At 34.7% G+C, this 17,266-nt stretch overlaps 1 protein-coding gene across 4 annotated transcripts in view; it reads left to right on the plus strand.

Annotated features, from left to right (window-relative positions):
• Window positions 1-17,185, plus strand: part of LOC125071086 (solute carrier organic anion transporter family member 5A1-like) — a 42,267-nt gene extending 25,082 nt beyond the window's left edge. For 2 of the 4 annotated variants that reach the window (XM_047681212.1, XM_047681287.1), the window contains 14 exons: window positions 5,248-5,409; window positions 5,513-5,648; window positions 5,728-5,944; window positions 6,022-6,224; window positions 7,527-7,668; window positions 10,040-10,147; window positions 10,322-10,555; window positions 11,376-11,540; window positions 11,894-12,095; window positions 12,347-12,516; window positions 13,351-13,597; window positions 13,724-13,915; window positions 14,024-14,172; window positions 14,261-17,185. In XM_047681212.1, the coding sequence (XP_047537168.1) occupies window positions 5,248-5,409; window positions 5,513-5,648; window positions 5,728-5,944; window positions 6,022-6,224; window positions 7,527-7,668; window positions 10,040-10,147; window positions 10,322-10,555; window positions 11,376-11,540; window positions 11,894-12,095; window positions 12,347-12,516; window positions 13,351-13,597; window positions 13,724-13,915; window positions 14,024-14,172; window positions 14,261-14,985 (3,052 nt within the window). In that variant the 3' untranslated portion in view covers window positions 14,986-17,185. The remainder of the gene's footprint in view (window positions 1-5,247; window positions 5,410-5,512; window positions 5,649-5,727; window positions 5,945-6,021; window positions 6,225-7,526; window positions 7,669-10,039; window positions 10,148-10,321; window positions 10,556-11,375; window positions 11,541-11,893; window positions 12,096-12,346; window positions 12,517-13,350; window positions 13,598-13,723; window positions 13,916-14,023; window positions 14,173-14,260) is intronic. The other 2 variants (XM_047681362.1, XM_047681452.1) reach the window with 2 other exon arrangements.
• The last annotated feature ends 81 nt before the right edge of the window (window positions 17,186-17,266 follow it).

A 17,266-nucleotide genomic window follows, 5' to 3' on the forward strand; every position in this document is an offset into this window, starting at 1 on the left:
GTTAAAAAGTAATCAATAGACAAAGTATTAACGTTTTTTTTTTCTATGTTAATGGTTTGACGGTCGTTTGATCGTATATGATAGATTATTAAAATTTTTTTAATGATCATAAGTTTATGTATAAAAAAAATTAAATGAACGCAAAAATTTTATTTGCCCTACATTTATAATATAGTAGTTTAATTCAAAAGTTATATCTAAATAATTATAAATATATATTTCGAATAAGAACATACATGTACCATAGTGTTATAATTAGCGATTTTCTTGCAACAATAACAATACAAGTCTACAAAATTGTATGGTGACGGTTTGATTAGTTTAGACGTGAAAGCGTAACAAACCTGCATTAAACATTTATATATTTATGGGTAGGATATGTATAATCTAAGTTATATATCGTAAGCGAGTAACTGAAGCTTCTTACCAATGTTTGTAAGAGTCCATATTCCGAACCCGAAGATGATTTTAAAATGTCTGAAGAAAATAAAACAGCCATAAATTTGCTGATACATATTTATGAATGAACACGATTTTATTGGAACCATAGAGTTCATAAATTAAGTTACCTTTATAGTTTTTATCTCGTCCATAAATTTTATTTTTTAAAAGTTCAATGCCCGCTTTTTTATTAACATTGTACGTCTGAAAATACCTTATATTATCTTTAACATAAAAGTCTGTGAGAAAAATCTTTCTTAAAATATTATTTTATAGTTTATATTGTGACTGATGAAAATTGTGACTGATGAAAATTGAAACTTTTTGAAACTGTTATTATTTAATAATAATATATTTAAGGGTATAAACGTATGTAGCCTTATAATCATTGTTGAGTGGTAGTTTATTTAACACAGATTCTTTTTCTGATATCATTGGTTGACATTCGAAAGAAGAAAACTTCGTTGTTTAACTAATCTTAAATAAAATAGGTAAGCCGATGGTGTTTAAGTATTATTAATAAATAATATAAACATTAAACGGCCGACACTAATCGTTTAACATCCGCATTTCAATTCTAGTTTCACAGATTTCCTAATAGTTACTTATAGTTTCTTTTCCTTGCGTCATTGTTTGCATCGTGATACGATTCATACGTTCAGACAATAACGATTATATTATGTAAACATATCAGTTTAATTATTCTTCTATATTTTCAAAAGATCTATGATCGTGTTTTGACGATTTTATTTCGATCGGGTTCATTGCTTTGTAACAGATGTTTGCGTGTTAGTAAAAATGTTTAATTAAATTATTGCAAATGAATCTTACATATCGAATCTGTTATTTGTAAATTATAAATATATCAATGCTTCATTATAGGTAATTAAGTTATAATCAATACATTTTAAGTTTAAACACACTAATAAGTACTGTTGGAACAAAAATAACAGTATGTAGCGACAGCAATAACATTTATCGAGGGTAAAAATATATTAACTTCTGCTATAAAAAATACCACTTTAAATATATCGTTCATTGCCCTTCATAGCAGTGAATGTATTGTGACTTTAATAAAAAAGTGTCACAGTTTAAAAAAAAACGACGAGCTCTATAATTTCTGAACTAAATGTCGACGCTTTGTACTCAATATACCGTATACTGAGTACATAACTTAAATACAGCGTTTAAATCTAAATGATACGTGGACGAACAATTTGCAAGGCCGCTTATCAAGTCTACATTCAATTTATATTTCTTAAATAATTACTACAATATTCACTTAATCAAACATTCGACGATCATTTTTATCGCACATATTAATGTCATATTAATGTTAAGTCAAAAAAATTGTACGATAAAGTTAGTTCAAGAAAGTTTGCATATAAGTTTTGTCGTATTGAAAAAATATAATACATTTTGATAATAAAACTAAAAAGATTGTCAATGTAACGATATTTTTTTTGATTATTAAAGAAAAAACAAGAAAATAAACTAATTGCAGTCATTATAACTCCTGTGAGATCTATGTATGTTATACTAGTTGGTGCCCGCAGCTTAACTCGCGTATTAGGGGTAGTTCATCAGGTGTTAGGCACAAAGAACCCATGTCCTTGTTTAGAGTTCAAGCTAGCTTCGTGCCAAATTTCAATAAACTCGGCTCATTAGTTTGGCCGTGAAAGAACAACAGACAGACAGAGCTACTTTCGCATTTATAATATTAGTATAGACTAGTATACATAGATATTACACGGTTTCGGACCGTTATTATAAGAATTCGGATACACGCACAGTTGGTTCAACAGCCTTTTAATGAGCGCCTCGAGATCTTTAAAAAAATTACAATATAAATTTCATATAAAATGCTCCCTATGCTGAACCTGGACGCATCAACTTATAGACACAGTTTTAATTAAACTAGTGGTCGGACGACTAAATATCGGTCGAAATTCGACCGTAATTTGTTAATTTTTTTTTTATGTTCTATATTGTACTAGCTGAACCTGCAACTTTACCCGAATCTTATAAAACTTTACCCAATTTCGAAGCACACAACACTCTTCGAAGGGTGAATTAGAAAAGTAACTGATGTCCTTCATAGGAACCCAAAGTATTTCCACACAAAATTTCATCTGAATCGGTTCTGCTATTTTCCGCATTTATAATATTAGTATAAGTAGTAATACGTGTCGTGTATAAATTTTAGCTACGTATCTTTATTCCTCCATGTAAACTCTAACCAAGCCAAATATCACACTCCTTCGTGCGCGCAATATGCTTTATCACAGGCACAAGGGACATAACACCTTGGTTCACAATTGTTAATATTTTGGTTAAGCCTTTGTCTATGGGCGGAGGTGACCACTTACCATCAGGTGACCCATATGCTCGTCCGCCAATCAATGCCATAAAAAAGGTAAAGGTTCTTTTCACGTTTTGTATATACTCTAAACTCTTCATATTCGTACTCGTACTCGTATCTATCTATAGATATCCAAAATAAAATTTCAATTGATTATGTGCGTGTCTTTGCGATGCAAATATAATAAAAAACAATAATACCAGACGTGGCTTCGTCCAAAGAAATTTATAAACAAATACATAAGAAACCCTATTGTACACCTCATTGATCTAAATATATAACTAACATAAAACTAGCTAAGAAACACACGAAGGCGAACGAGTTGATTGTAAGTTGAAGATTGAGAGGTGCAGCGCCTCATAGTGCGACTCTACATTACGAAACGAAATTCTTGTCTCGTAATCATGTAGTTTAAGCTGTTCATTGATAGTTAAGTAGAAGGACATATCTTTTCTTCACAAATGTAACCTAGTAATAAATGAGTTTTAAACGTAGATGATGTAACATTAAGTAAATTATAAATGTTAGATATGTATCTAATCGATGACTAATCGGTTGGTAAATTTATAAATGAACGGCGAACTGCCCCGACTTCGCACAGATATTGAATGTTTTTTTACTGATATATTTTCTTTAAAATATATGTAAATATATTGTTTCAATCAATCATAATTCCGCGTCAAACGTTCGTACCGCAGCGGGCGTCATCCCCTTTTTTTTTTTTTCTCGCTGGAAAAACGCTTTACGCGCTTCCCCCACGTGATGGTAAGTGGGGGAGTGTGTGGGACTCCCCGGAGCCCTGGACACCGTGTGCGCCCAGGTACGCCGGGTTTACCCACTAAAAAACCAGCGGTACCCTCTCCGTCTTTCGGCGGGCGCCACGGGATCGCTTACGCATGCTACCGTGACGCCCGCACAATGTTTAACTATTTTTATGAACAGAGAATAGTATACATTACGAATAAAATGTAACTTCAATTAATAATACAATCTTATATCATTATTATGATATGATTGGTTAAAGCAACGCATTATTATTTTCATGTTTTTTTTACATATAAGTATGAATGTTTCATGTATTGTGCACTTTATATTTATTATACTGTTTAGTCTTAGCTGGATAAAATTCGGAGATCCACAACTCCCCCGTATAAAGTTTTAATTAACCTATCTCCTATAGTTTCCCGAACTTACGCCACGAAAGTGCTCGTCGACAACGTTGTTGGAATTTTCGTTTATCAAATATACAGCGTATAAACAAAATGTTCGTTTCGCATGCTAAATATAAATAAGATGTTATTGGATCATTTTCTCTACAATGATTATTATTATTATTGATAAGCAAAATGCTATTAAGTTACAAAGACGAACCAATAAACATTATCAGAGCATATCTTGTATTAATAATATTCGTAAAGTATATTACAATAAATTGATCGAAATTTGAACGTAAATTTTTGATTAATAAACATTGCTCACATCCGCTGATCTTGTTACAGATAACACTGACACGCTATTATCAGATATTGTTCAGTTTGCGACATCTGGCCCACATTCGCGTGTAATCGCTCTAACGTGATATCAAACAAAGCTTTGGGTTTAGTCATCTTCATACCATGTAACAGAGAAACACATAAAACACCCAAAAGGGAACTTTATTAATATGTGTCACGAAATTATTAGTCGCGTTAGTTTGGTGTTGTCCTGATCAGTGTACGTCATTGCGGTCAAAGTTTCACCTCGTTTAACATATTGAGGTTTAGACGTTGCGGTTTTCTTTCGTTTTTGTTATTCGCGCCGACAATATGTCGGATGTAACAGCTGAGAGGCGCTTACTGGTTGAAAGGTAGCGCTTTGTTTATTATTACACTTATGCTGTCCGTGTAACGTCAATATCTTATTGATTTATTTTATCATGTTTATGATTATACGGCGTTAATTTTTTTGTTACTCTGAATACACGTTAGTTTTGCATCGCTGTTCTGTTTTTCGTTTATGTGTTTAGTTTTATCACCTGTTTACAATGTTCGTTAATATAAACAATATATATATATATATATTTTAAAATAAAATTATCAGTAATAAGTTCAGTAGGTATTATTATACGGTATTTATTGTTATTAAAATGAGTTACCATTTTGTGCAGTTTCCCTAAATTTTACTTGTAATTAAAACTTGAAAAGATTAATATTGTTTTGGATATGCGCTATATTTTTCTGAAAAGTGTATAAAAGAACACAAAAAGTCACATAATATTTTGGAATAGCAATTTTAAAACATAAACTTCTGTCGAAATAACTCTAATTGATAATACAAATACGAAGTGAGGAATTCGTAAAAACTAAAAAAAAAGGTCAACATTAATATTTCCTTTTTAATTTCTATTAAGTATGGAGACATGTTTTAAACGACATTAGAAAATAAAAATGATTAATCTGTCTCAGGAGACAAGAGTCAATGTACGCGATGACGGGACTATACGCGGAGTCCGGATGCGCAGAGGCCGGCGACGCAGCGGGGCCGAGCGCGCCGCCGCACCCGGCGCACCCGCCCCGGGAATCCACCAAATGTCACAGCAGAAATCCCTCAGCTGGTATATGCGACAGGTAATAAAGAACCTTTAATTTAGGAGCTTTTTAATTAATTGTTTTATAAATGTGTTTGACAACTTCTGAAATGGGAATTCTATTGTATACCATTTATTTTCAGAGATCGGGAACGCGAAAAAGAAAAGGAGAAACCGCACCAATTGTTTCCAGAGATATTAGACATTCCTCATGACATAAGAGACTGCGGAATCCTGTCGTGGAGACCGCTTTTTATTCAGAAGTTTTCTAGTATTAAAGTAAGGCTAAAACTATTTCAGTAACTCTTTGGTTTCGCTCGAGCACGCCGCTCAGATTAAACGTTTACAATTTTTTCAGGTGTTCGTGTTTTTCCTTTCGTTCCTAGTGACGCTGCAGCAAGCACTAAGTTCGGGTTATATTAATTCTGTGATCACAACAATCGAAAAACGCTTCGAAATACCATCCAGCCTCTCGGGGCTCATAGCGAGCAGCTACGAGATCGGCAACGTCATCACTGTCATCTTCGTCTCCTATCTCGGCAGTAGGAGACATATTCCAGTCTGGATAGCAGTCGGTAAGAATTGTTACGGTTTTTTAGATCCAAACTTTTATTATGTACTAAGAGGATGTTTATGTAATTTAACGTTTTAGGTGCCGTTATAATGGGTATCGGCTCTTTGGTGTTTGTTGTGCCGCATTTTATTGCGGAAGCGAATAGCGAAATGATGGCTAACAATAAATCCGATGATAACATCTGTCGGCTACCTCGGGCTCTGGAGCAAGACATGGGCGGCCTTGGGAGGCTCTCGCAGGGCCTTCCGCCCAGCAACCTGAGGCCGGACAATTGTATCAAAGTACGTGCAACCTCATATTTTATGCTTAATGTATAGTGCTCCTATGTATAATGAAAACTGGTCTATGTAATTCCTATTAAACAGTTTTCACATAACATGACTACGTTTTAAAAGATTGAATTTATAATGAATCGAGAATCGATATAAATGACAGTCATCTAGTACAAAAAAAAAACAATTAAATAGGATTGCATAATTCATTCAAAACCATTACCTATACAAGCGAATTAGTCTGACAGATACGTGATTCATCACTTACGTAAAATTATTGGTTCCGAATTTATAACACAGTCTATTTTAATATTACTTATCCAGCCATTGAGCATGAAGTTATAATAATATACAATAGCTATACGAACCAATTTAAGCAAATTGTTACAATTTATAGATTTTACGTCACGATTCTATCGAATCCCTTTAAAATGACTCGTTCAAATGGAACAGCAATTAATAGTTTAATACATGAAAATTAATTGGTAAAAGTTTAAATTGAAATGTTTACGAAGATTAAAAACAATATAGGATTTATCATTAATCAATAAATTAAAGTTTATAATCTGTGCGCGAAGTGTAAATAACAAATTTAAACTTCGAAGTCAGAATTATGTTATAGAGAGCAATAGCTCCTCTTAGTTGGGTAAAGGTTTGGAGTTCACGCTGTTGCAGTGCGGGTTAGGGATATTGATTGCTCCATATCGAACACATGCAGACTTCCTCAGTACATTATTCTCCACCGTCAGCGCGATATTAATTGTAAACAAAAATTAGCTCGCTGGAAAAGCTTGGAGACGTATATTATTGTGGGTCTGTCTGAGTAAAGTAGAACTATTCCGTCTAATCTCGTTGTCGAAAGAACTAAGGATATTTTCATTATGTGAGTCCGTCAATTGTATGCATAAACCCCTCATCCACCCGTATGGTGTCAAGGAACCAACTGACTGCGAAGAGTAATTGGCGGCCGACTAATCGTCAAATTTTATAGAGCCGAGGAATCCCTATTATAAATAATGAGTATTTAAAGTACATTTTCGTGATTCAATTTTAAATAACTTTGACGTAAATCACTTTAGGTATTGTATATTAGTGGTAGTCTACATAATAATAACAATGGTCCACTGCTGAAGAAAAGCCTCCTCTCGAATAATGCAGATTTCCAAACGATGTTTTCCTTCACCACCGAGCACAAAATGAATTATAAACACAAAAGGACAAGAAAACTCAGCGTTACTTGCCAGAGTTTGACCACTTTGGTTCTAGTAATTTCGGACGTGATTATTTGTATAATCTGCTAATTGTCCACAGAGTTCGCCGAGTACGTTTATGCCTGTTATGGTGTTCGTGGTCGCACAACTGCTGCTGGGATGCGGGGGATCTCCTCTTCTGACACTCGGTACTACTTACGTGGACGATCACGTTCGACCTGAATCGTCTAGCATGTATATTGGTGAGTTATCTAGATGAACAGTTATTGTATCAAAAGAGAAAGCGACTTAAATTACTTCAAACATTTCTTCGAACAAAACTAAAACAGCGTTAAAATGTTGATTAATATTCCTATAATGAAAGATTTTCTGCTCGTCTAATTTATCTTATATTATTGATACAAAAAATAATTAGTATTATAACTGTTATTTTCAATGACCAACGTTTTCTACTTGTAAAGCTCCATATGTATGACAAATAGTATATACTGTCTATCGTTGTTTTCTATCTCAATATGAAAGTTCTAAGTAGCTGGATAGCTTGTGTAAACGCCACACGTCCTCCATCGACCTTTCTGCTATTACACGTCTTATTGTGACGACCAAATGGCGCGTTGCTCGTAACCGCACTCATAAACCAAACTGTGCAGACACGGCACAGTTCAATGAACTCTTCAACATAGACTTGAATATGTACTAGTCTGAACCCCGCAAATATTCATATCTACTTATGGTTAATATCGTTTGCAAAAAAAAAAAAAAACGAAAAAGAACATCATTTTTATTTTAAGGTTTCTATTACTTTAATTCATTTACTACAATTACGTTTGTTAATATAACGTTATAAATAATTCATTTAAAATGACTTTCAAGTTAAAAAAATATTTCAATGTCTTTATATGTTGCTTGAATTGTGTTATTAGTGAAATGTTATGGCTAAACCGCTATGCATGCAAAAGTCAACTTATTCAGCCTATAAAGCGATTCAATATGAAAGTTGTTTTGCCAATAGCGAAATAATAGTTTATCATTATCGCATGCTCAAAGAAGGTAAATTTGAAACAGTTGGCAGAGGCACGCTTACCTCGATAGCTAACCCTAACGTGATACGACGCCCTTGACCCGTCCATAGCCGACCTGCCACTCATACCAAACAATTTAATCAAAATAAAACTTCCGTGTTTGATAGACACCATTTTCGCAATGCCATTGAGAATGGTTATCTTTCTGATGAATTATTCATTTTAAGCGGTCGTGTTATTTCATTTAAATATGAAAACACAACCTGTTTTAAGAAATATACTTCCATTAAAATCTTTCAAATAATGAAAAGTTATTTATTCTTCAAGATACTTAGGACTATGAGATTACTACCAATATGTTTCTAATATATAAATATATTTTATGAAATTTCTGTACCAGTGAAATATCGAAAAAAGGTTAATCTTTGATAAAGCTCCTTTTCTCCGACGTAATATTTTCCGCAGGTACAGCAAGTCAGACTTCAAGGGTCCCTCGTAGCGCTTTGCTCATTTTCTCGATATTATACTTATATTTATATATTACATTATATATATTATTACATAGCTGTTTTTTTTTAATAGTTGTGATATTTTGACATAATGAATTCGAAACGTCTGCTATCTCTCTCTTTCCGTGTGAATAGACAAAGACAAAACAATTCAGAAATTTTCGCCTCTGTTTGTCAATAATTATTTTAAATAATAATTATAATTATAGGTCTATTTCGACCATTAGGCGTGTACTCGTATAAATAAAATAGATAAATAAGGTGCATTCGATATAAACGTGAGTTCATATTACGGTATCGTAAGTTATAAGTAACCGCGAAATCCGTACCATTTGCACCATTTGCGGACCGCAGATCTATAGTGACCTACTTTTGGTCCGCAATATCGGTAGACGAGTTACTATTACCGCACGCAGCCTTTTACTTGTCATCGCCGCCTTTGAACTTATATATTTATATACTTATATATACTTATATATTTGCGACTACGAAACTACTTTTGAAGATTTAAAATTTTAATAGCTGGCATAAATGATATCATCAAAAGCATTACTCAACGTCTTAACAAATTACGTAATATCTTCGCGAATAAGAACATACTTTCGCTAAAAAAACAAATTTAAATTAGATATATTTCATATTAACAGTATTTTTTATATTTATATTAGTTAGGTAGACTGGCAAATGGGCCACCTAATGCTAAGTGATCACTATCACCCATAGACAATGGCGTTGTAGGAAAAGTAGACAATTTATTACGTCACCAATCCACCATCTATGGAACTTAGAAGTTATGTCCCTTGTTCCTGTATTACACTGGTTGACCCATCCTAGAAAAGGGAACATAACAATACTGAGTAGTGCTGCTTAGCGATAGACTAAAGTGTATTTAATAGTTTATTCAAAATCAAAAAGCAAAATATACTTAATTCAAGTAGGCTTTTACTAGCTACTTTTGAATCGTCATTTAACAAACTATTTTAAGTAAAGCTACCACCGGTTCGGAATGTAGATTCTACCGAGAAGAACCGGCAAGAAACTCAGTAGTTACTGAGTTATTAAATGTAGTTGTATTTTTGCAGGATGTATGTACAGCATGGCTGCTTTCGGTCCAGTTCTTGGATTTCTACTCGGTGCATATTTGCTTTCATTCCATATGGATTCATTCTCTGGTGCTATTATATCTATAGGTGAGTGTAGTACGTAGCGATCGTCTAAAATAATTAATATCAAACGACTTTTCACTGCTCAGGTTCTTATGGCCTTAAGGTCGATGAATATGACAATATATTATACTGATACTTATATTATTTTTAAGTCGAAAGAAAAGTTTGTTTAGTAACATGGTGCTATGTATGTTTTAGATCCAGGCGACCATCGGTGGGTCGGAATGTGGTGGGGTGGATTCTTGCTATGCGGCCTCCTCCTAATTCTCGTCGCAATACCGTTTTTCTCATTCCCTAAAGTGTTGGTACGTGAAAAAGAAAAAATTAGACTAGTTGAAAAAGCAGCCGCAGCTAGCGGTTCTTCGACTGCGAAAACGCCACCCAAACCACAGACCGATATAAAGGATACTGGATACGGAAAAGATATTAAAGGTTAGTTAATGATATCATTTACGTTATGTACTTCTATACCTTTACGATCGTTTGTTCTGACTTCATCACCGTACAGACAAAATTACTGGATCTAGAATGCTAAAATTAGGAAAATATCTGCTAAGAAAATATTTTTATAAATTTCAACTAAATAGAATATTATATTAAACTTGGGTTAACTTTGTATGAATATTATACATACGAAGACAGACAGACAACTAGTTTTAATGTAATAAGTTAAATATCCATAAAATATTAAGTAGATTTTTACTTTCAAACAACTAGTGATATAGTGTACTTACATGATTAATTAAACATAGAGCTACCAGTTCAGTATATAGTGTCCCGAGAAGATCCCGCAAAGAAGTCAATTGATACCCCTTTATACGACTCATAAACTAATACATAACATTACACAAACAAACATTGCATAACAAACATTGTTTTCTAAATGACGTATTGACTATTTCAGTCAAAGAAAGAGTAAAAAATAAACCTTAACTTATTAACATATACCATGCGATTTGCTAATAGTTCTGCTATATTATGCATTACAAACAGTCCTTGATTATCAGGCATATATATCTATATTTTTAGTACAACACTGTTCCACTTAACTACTTTTATTAACTTTTTTTTTTACATAAAGCTTCAGTAACAACTTCGCTAACATTAAAAATTCCATTTTTTCCAGAATGTACAATGACCATAGATTATGCACGATCTATGATATCTTGTCAATGTAATTTTGGAATGTGCTATACATGAGCATATTGCTATCAAATAATATGCATTGTCTATTAAAGATTTTTAATTTCAGATATCCCCGTATCAATGTGGCGTCTCCTCAAGAACCCAGTTTACGTCGTTACATGTTTGGGTGCATGCATGGAGCTTATGATCGTGTCCGGTTTCGTCGTGTTCCTGCCAAAATACCTCGAAACACAATTCAGTCTCGGCAAAAGTCAAGCTAGTGTTTTTACAGGTTAGTTGTCGTGACAATTTTTTTAAATCCCTCTACTAGACAAACAGTCAGACGGAAACTGAACTGACTCTTGATGGTATGGTTAGTGTTCTACTTCACCCATAAATTCTGGCACTGCTATAGACATTCATACGCCGTTAATTTGCCGCCACCCATGGAATATGTTTGGATATCTCTTGTGCCTGTAACTACACTGGCTCGATTAACCCTCAAATCGAGTATATAACGTATTTATGGAAAAATGGTCTGTTATAGAAATAGATTATTTTTTTTAATTAGATGAGGAAACTTGACCTCTTTCATAATATAGCTTAGCAAGGAAGACAATTTTTCATTATATGTTATGTCACCAGGGTCAATCGCCATTCCCGGAGCGTGTATAGGCATCTTCATGGGCGGATGTCTGCTCAAGCGGTTGGAGCTCCGGCCGAAGGGCGCGGTGCAGTTCGTCCTCATCTCAAACACCATCTGCTTGTCATGTTACGCGCTCCTGTTCTTCCTCGGCTGTGATAACATCAAAATGGCGGGAACGACCATACCCTACACTAATAATAGGTAGGATTAGCAAAATGTTTGGTTTCATAGAGACTTTCGAAGATGATTCTAATGAGTTTTATATTTAATTATTAAATATTTATTCCAAAACGTTTCTCCTGTCGAATGTTTTGATAACAGATATGATATTAACTATAAACCCATACAATTTCAATTTGTGATAGCAAGTAGATTACGTGATTAAGTTTTCATTAAATTCAAATCAGTTATTTTTTACAAAACATGTCAGTAAAAGTGTCGTTCTGGCGCAGCAACCTGGAGCCGTTCAAGGTGAACCTGACGGCGGCCTGCAACTTCAACTGCCTGTGCACGGAGACGGACATGGAGCCCGTGTGCGGCAACAACGGCCTCACGTACTTCTCCCCGTGCCACGCCGGCTGTGCCGCCTTCTCGTCTCGCTCCAACTTCACCAACTGCGCCTGTTCGTACCGTGCTTGCTCTTTTCCACACTGTTCTCACACGTCGACATTTAATATTCAAAAAATTCTTTGGCAATTTTCAAAGCAGGAGAGGCCTTTCTTCATTCATTCACCATTCATTTTGATTTTATAGTAACGATCGACTGACACCGTTTCATGATCAAACTAAATAAAATTTCATTAATTACTACATTAAACCCTATAAACATTGCAATGAACTGTAGATTTAAGTTTAATAATTTACCTGATATTGATTTAACTGAAATTAGTACAGTATAGTTTTGTAAAAAAATAATACGATGAGCATGTTAAACCACAGTGTATACTAGATAAATCATATTATTGAAAAGAAATTGTTTCTAAAATACTTTACGTCACATGGAAGGACATGAAGATTTTATTATTTCACTTGTGCTAATTACACATTAAGTAAATATTTGTGGTGTGAAGTGATACGCAAATCGTGCTATTAGCATTTTATTGGAATATTTTATAAATAATTGAAATGTATTATAAGTTTACAGACATATTAAAAACTTATTAATTGCGGTTATACGGTTCCCGTTAAGATATTATCATGTTCTAGATTAGAATATTAAACAATCTTCAACTGCTAATTGAAATAAATATATATTTTACATATTTAAAGTTATCAACTCAATTTTGAAATAGCAATCAAGTTATCTATATCAAATTAAATAAAACAAGTTTTAAAGTTATAAAACGAAAACAATAATCACAGCACTTTTTTAATAGTCTTTACAGAGTACAATATTCTCCCTAGATCTGATAATGAAGATAAGTAGCGCATGTGTAAAGACGCACTTATCCCACAGGCGTGCACGAGAACAGTCGTGAGGCGCTGGGCGTGGGCGGCGTGGTGGGAGGCGTGGGCGGCGCGTCGGCCTCCGCGCTGACGGCGGGCGCGGCGCGCGAGTACAGCGAGGTTACGGTGGTGCCGGTGGCCACGGCTGGAGCCTGCAACCCACCTTGCACCACTATCTTCCCCTTCCTCGTGCTGCTCTTCTTCATGACCTTCGTCGTCGCCGTCACACAGATGCCGCTGCTTATGATTGTACTCAGGTACGATTACGTCACATAGCATTTTTCCTTCGACAAAGGAAATTCCTTTTCGGACTGTCACCATTTGATTATAGGTATTTAATTATAGGATTTCAACATATAAATTACTGACTATTTTTTTTTTAGATCCGTGAGTGAAGAAGAGCGTTCGTTTGCATTGGGGATGCAATTTGTCATATTCAGACTGTTTGGGTACATTCCCGCACCTATCGTGTTCGGAAACCTGATCGACTCGACCTGCATACTTTGGAAACAGTCCTGTAGCGGTGAGAAAGGTGGCCGCTGCTTGCTGTATGACATCGAGCAGTTCAGATACAGGTATTCCATTACGTCATTATTACTCCCGTTCGTTTAGGCTTGTGTTGTAAGAACATTTTTCCCAAGCAAATATTTATAACAAATTTGAATATAAATCATTTGTTTCAGATATGTCGGTCTCTGCGGTGGCATAAAAATCGTAGCTTTAGGCATTTTCATGGCGGATTGGTGGCTAGTGCGTCGTCGGAGACATCTCGAGACTGCCGCTCCTCTGGACCACAAGGACATCGCCGGTTCAATTATCAGTCTCGATAAACGTAAGTTTAAATTAACAGTGAATATGATTTTCGATGGTAACGAACCAAACTTGACTGTAATATCTAATCTGATATTATTAAATTGCAGTATTCGAAGAGTTGCCCTCTGCAGACAACGCTAGCGGGTTCCGATCGGCCATCACGTCGGGGCCCAGCTCGGCGACCACGACGCCCATCGAGCCGCCCGGGCCGCCGACGGACGCGCACGACGCCCACAGGGGCAAGCTGCAGCGGACCGACTCGCAGTACTCGCAGGACTCGCAGACGAGGGGCGCCGCGGGCAAGAACTCGCGCGTGCTGGTGGCGTCGCGGCACCTGCGCAACGACTCCAAGACCATCCAGCTGGAGCCGCGCGCGCGCCAGCACGCGCAGGACGAGGAGCGCGCGCGCGCCGCCCGCAGCGACTCGCGCCACTCGCGCGACGCCTTCCCGCGCTCCGCCTCGCGAGACTTCCCCTCGCACTCGCACTCGCGCTCCACCTCGCGGGACTTCAAGCCGCACTCGCGCTCCGACTCGCGCGACCTCAGCCTCGAGCAGCTCAAGCAGCTGGCCATCAAGAGCATGGAGAGCCTCGATCTGACGGTCCTCCCGCTCACCAAGTGCGTCGACGAGGAGAGCAAGCGGCTCATCGACGGTGGCGGGGTGCTGCGTCATCGAAGGACCAGCTCGAAGGATATGAAACCGCCCGAGACGAAACACAAGCGGACCTCCTCCCATCATATCACGATGGAGCCGAACGAGTTGAGCCTTCAGATACAAAAAGGTCGCAGCGTCGATCAGCTTTCGGCTTCGCCTTTAGATCCGCGCGTTTGAGATAGGAGTAATATTAACCTAATATGTATATAGCGGAATAAATAAATTGTCTGAATCTCATCACCAGGATCGACGACGTAAACGAATCCTGATGACGTTAAACATGGAGTGTGATAAAGTGAACATACTTTTAGTGAAATTGAATGAGTAAGAACTTCACAGTGTGATGAGCTGGTTAATAGAACAAATAATTTCTATAATCTCCGCTTCTAAGACTTTTAAGGTTGGCTGAATCGATAACTGCTAGCAGACTATACGAATTATTTCTTCTATTACGCTTAAATAACCGCAAGTGATTTCAAACCATATCTTAAAAGTAGTTTAATAACGCTTATCATCTTTGAGATAACAGCTCTTATTGTAGTGATCTATTTTTAAATTGAGAAACGTAAGTTTTATTTTGTGTTCATAGTTACAAGTTTATAAATATATGAAAATACTCACATCACTATTGCTGTCACTGTTCAAATGCATACGTTTGCTTTCAATTTGGCCTAAAGTATTCTTAGATAGTATTCCTATAGCGCTAAATATATGCAGCTATATAAGAATGTGGTTGAAAAATATTATAACAACTTACTTCATTGTAACTGTACTTAAATTAACCAGTTATGGAAGGCAATATTTTTTGTCATTGTGATACAAAATAATTACTAAACACTCATATGAATATAAACAGTATTTCTAAATGTAAATTAAAAGTTGTAACCAACATTGTTTTCGAGCACCAAAATGTATGTTTCAGGTATATTTCAATCATTTCTTTGATACGTCATATATATAAATGGTACATAATGTACAGTTTTAATCAATTCTACAAGTTAATTGCAATATGTGAACTAAATAGTAATATTTTTATAATGAATAAAGAAATTTTTATTAGTAATGTAAACATCTTATTGCTAACAGTTAAAATTTCTATTAAAAAAAAAGATAGTGATATGTTAGACTGTAGTGAGCACATGAAGGGAAATATTCTATATTTGTTTTCTTTAAATAATCCACGTTACACTAAAAGAATTTTTATTTTAACAGAAAAATAATAACATAATTGAAATAGAAATTAGTACAAAATTATTGAAGAAATTACATTTTAACTTTAACAGGTTAATAATTTCTTCAATGCCCAAAAGAGTTGATTCTGTTATTGTATACTGAAATGGATGTCGAAATAATTTATGGAAAATGAAAGCCATTATTTTTATTAAAAATCGATCTTAGTACAAAGACTCCATGGAAGGATATTATACTATTTATTTTTGTTTTTAACAGTTTAATGTGGGTAACATTTCAAGTAAATCTATCACAATTATGGGTTTTTACTTTCAATTTAGGTTTTAGTAATTTCTGCTACAATATTGCAGAATTGTATTTGTAATATAATTAATTTTGATCTCAAAAGTTCTTTAAGTTAAAAAAGCATAAATTACATTGTTTAGTTTCAGAATGAGATCTAATATGTTTCACATGTCAGGAGGGTTTCATCAAAGCTAAAAAAATAAATGAATATATATATATATATATATAAATAATTGAATAAGTTGTTAGTGTTTTAATCGTTTGAAGTAGTTGTTTTAATTTTAGCTAATTGAAATTATTTTGTAATTATATTGTAAAATCTAAATTTATTTTCAATTATTCCATAAAAATATTAAAGTTGCCATATTTTAATGTGTATGTTGTTATGAGTATTTTTAAAATATGATGCACAAATAGCACAGGTGAAAGCTATATTCTCTCTCAATTCCATAGAAAATTTATTTTCAAAACCCTCCTTACTCATACAATGATTGTATGTCTTATGTTTTTATTCTGTATAATTAAAATATTCTTTTTACATGCTCATTGAAATGTCAATTCATAGGCTGCTGTATCTAAATAACTCAATTATTAATGTAGTAATATTATTTTAGTATAAAATATTTTTAAAACTGAATATTTATCTTGTATATTGAGGAAAAGACAAAGCATCAGTGTAAATTTTTGTCATATATTTGTTAAGAGAGAAATAGTTTGATATGAAGAGTGTTATATCTACGACAAAAATGCCTTATTACAATAGATTTTAAGACTTGATACTGACCTAGCTGTACTTGGAAAAGTTGTTATGTCGATTGCAAATTGAAGATAGGTTTGATGATAGCAACTCCTAAACTAATTTGTTGCATTTAGTTAATAATAAAATTGCATACACATTTTCCAAGTGTATTTTATTTTTATCTATTATTTCAACATTTCTTCAGACTACATCACACGCTTTGCTAATGACGTCAAATATACC

This window comes from Vanessa atalanta, chromosome 1, assembly GCF_905147765.1.
Source record: "Vanessa atalanta chromosome 1, ilVanAtal1.2, whole genome shotgun sequence".
In the NCBI taxonomy this organism is placed as follows: domain Eukaryota; kingdom Metazoa; phylum Arthropoda; class Insecta; order Lepidoptera; family Nymphalidae; genus Vanessa; species Vanessa atalanta.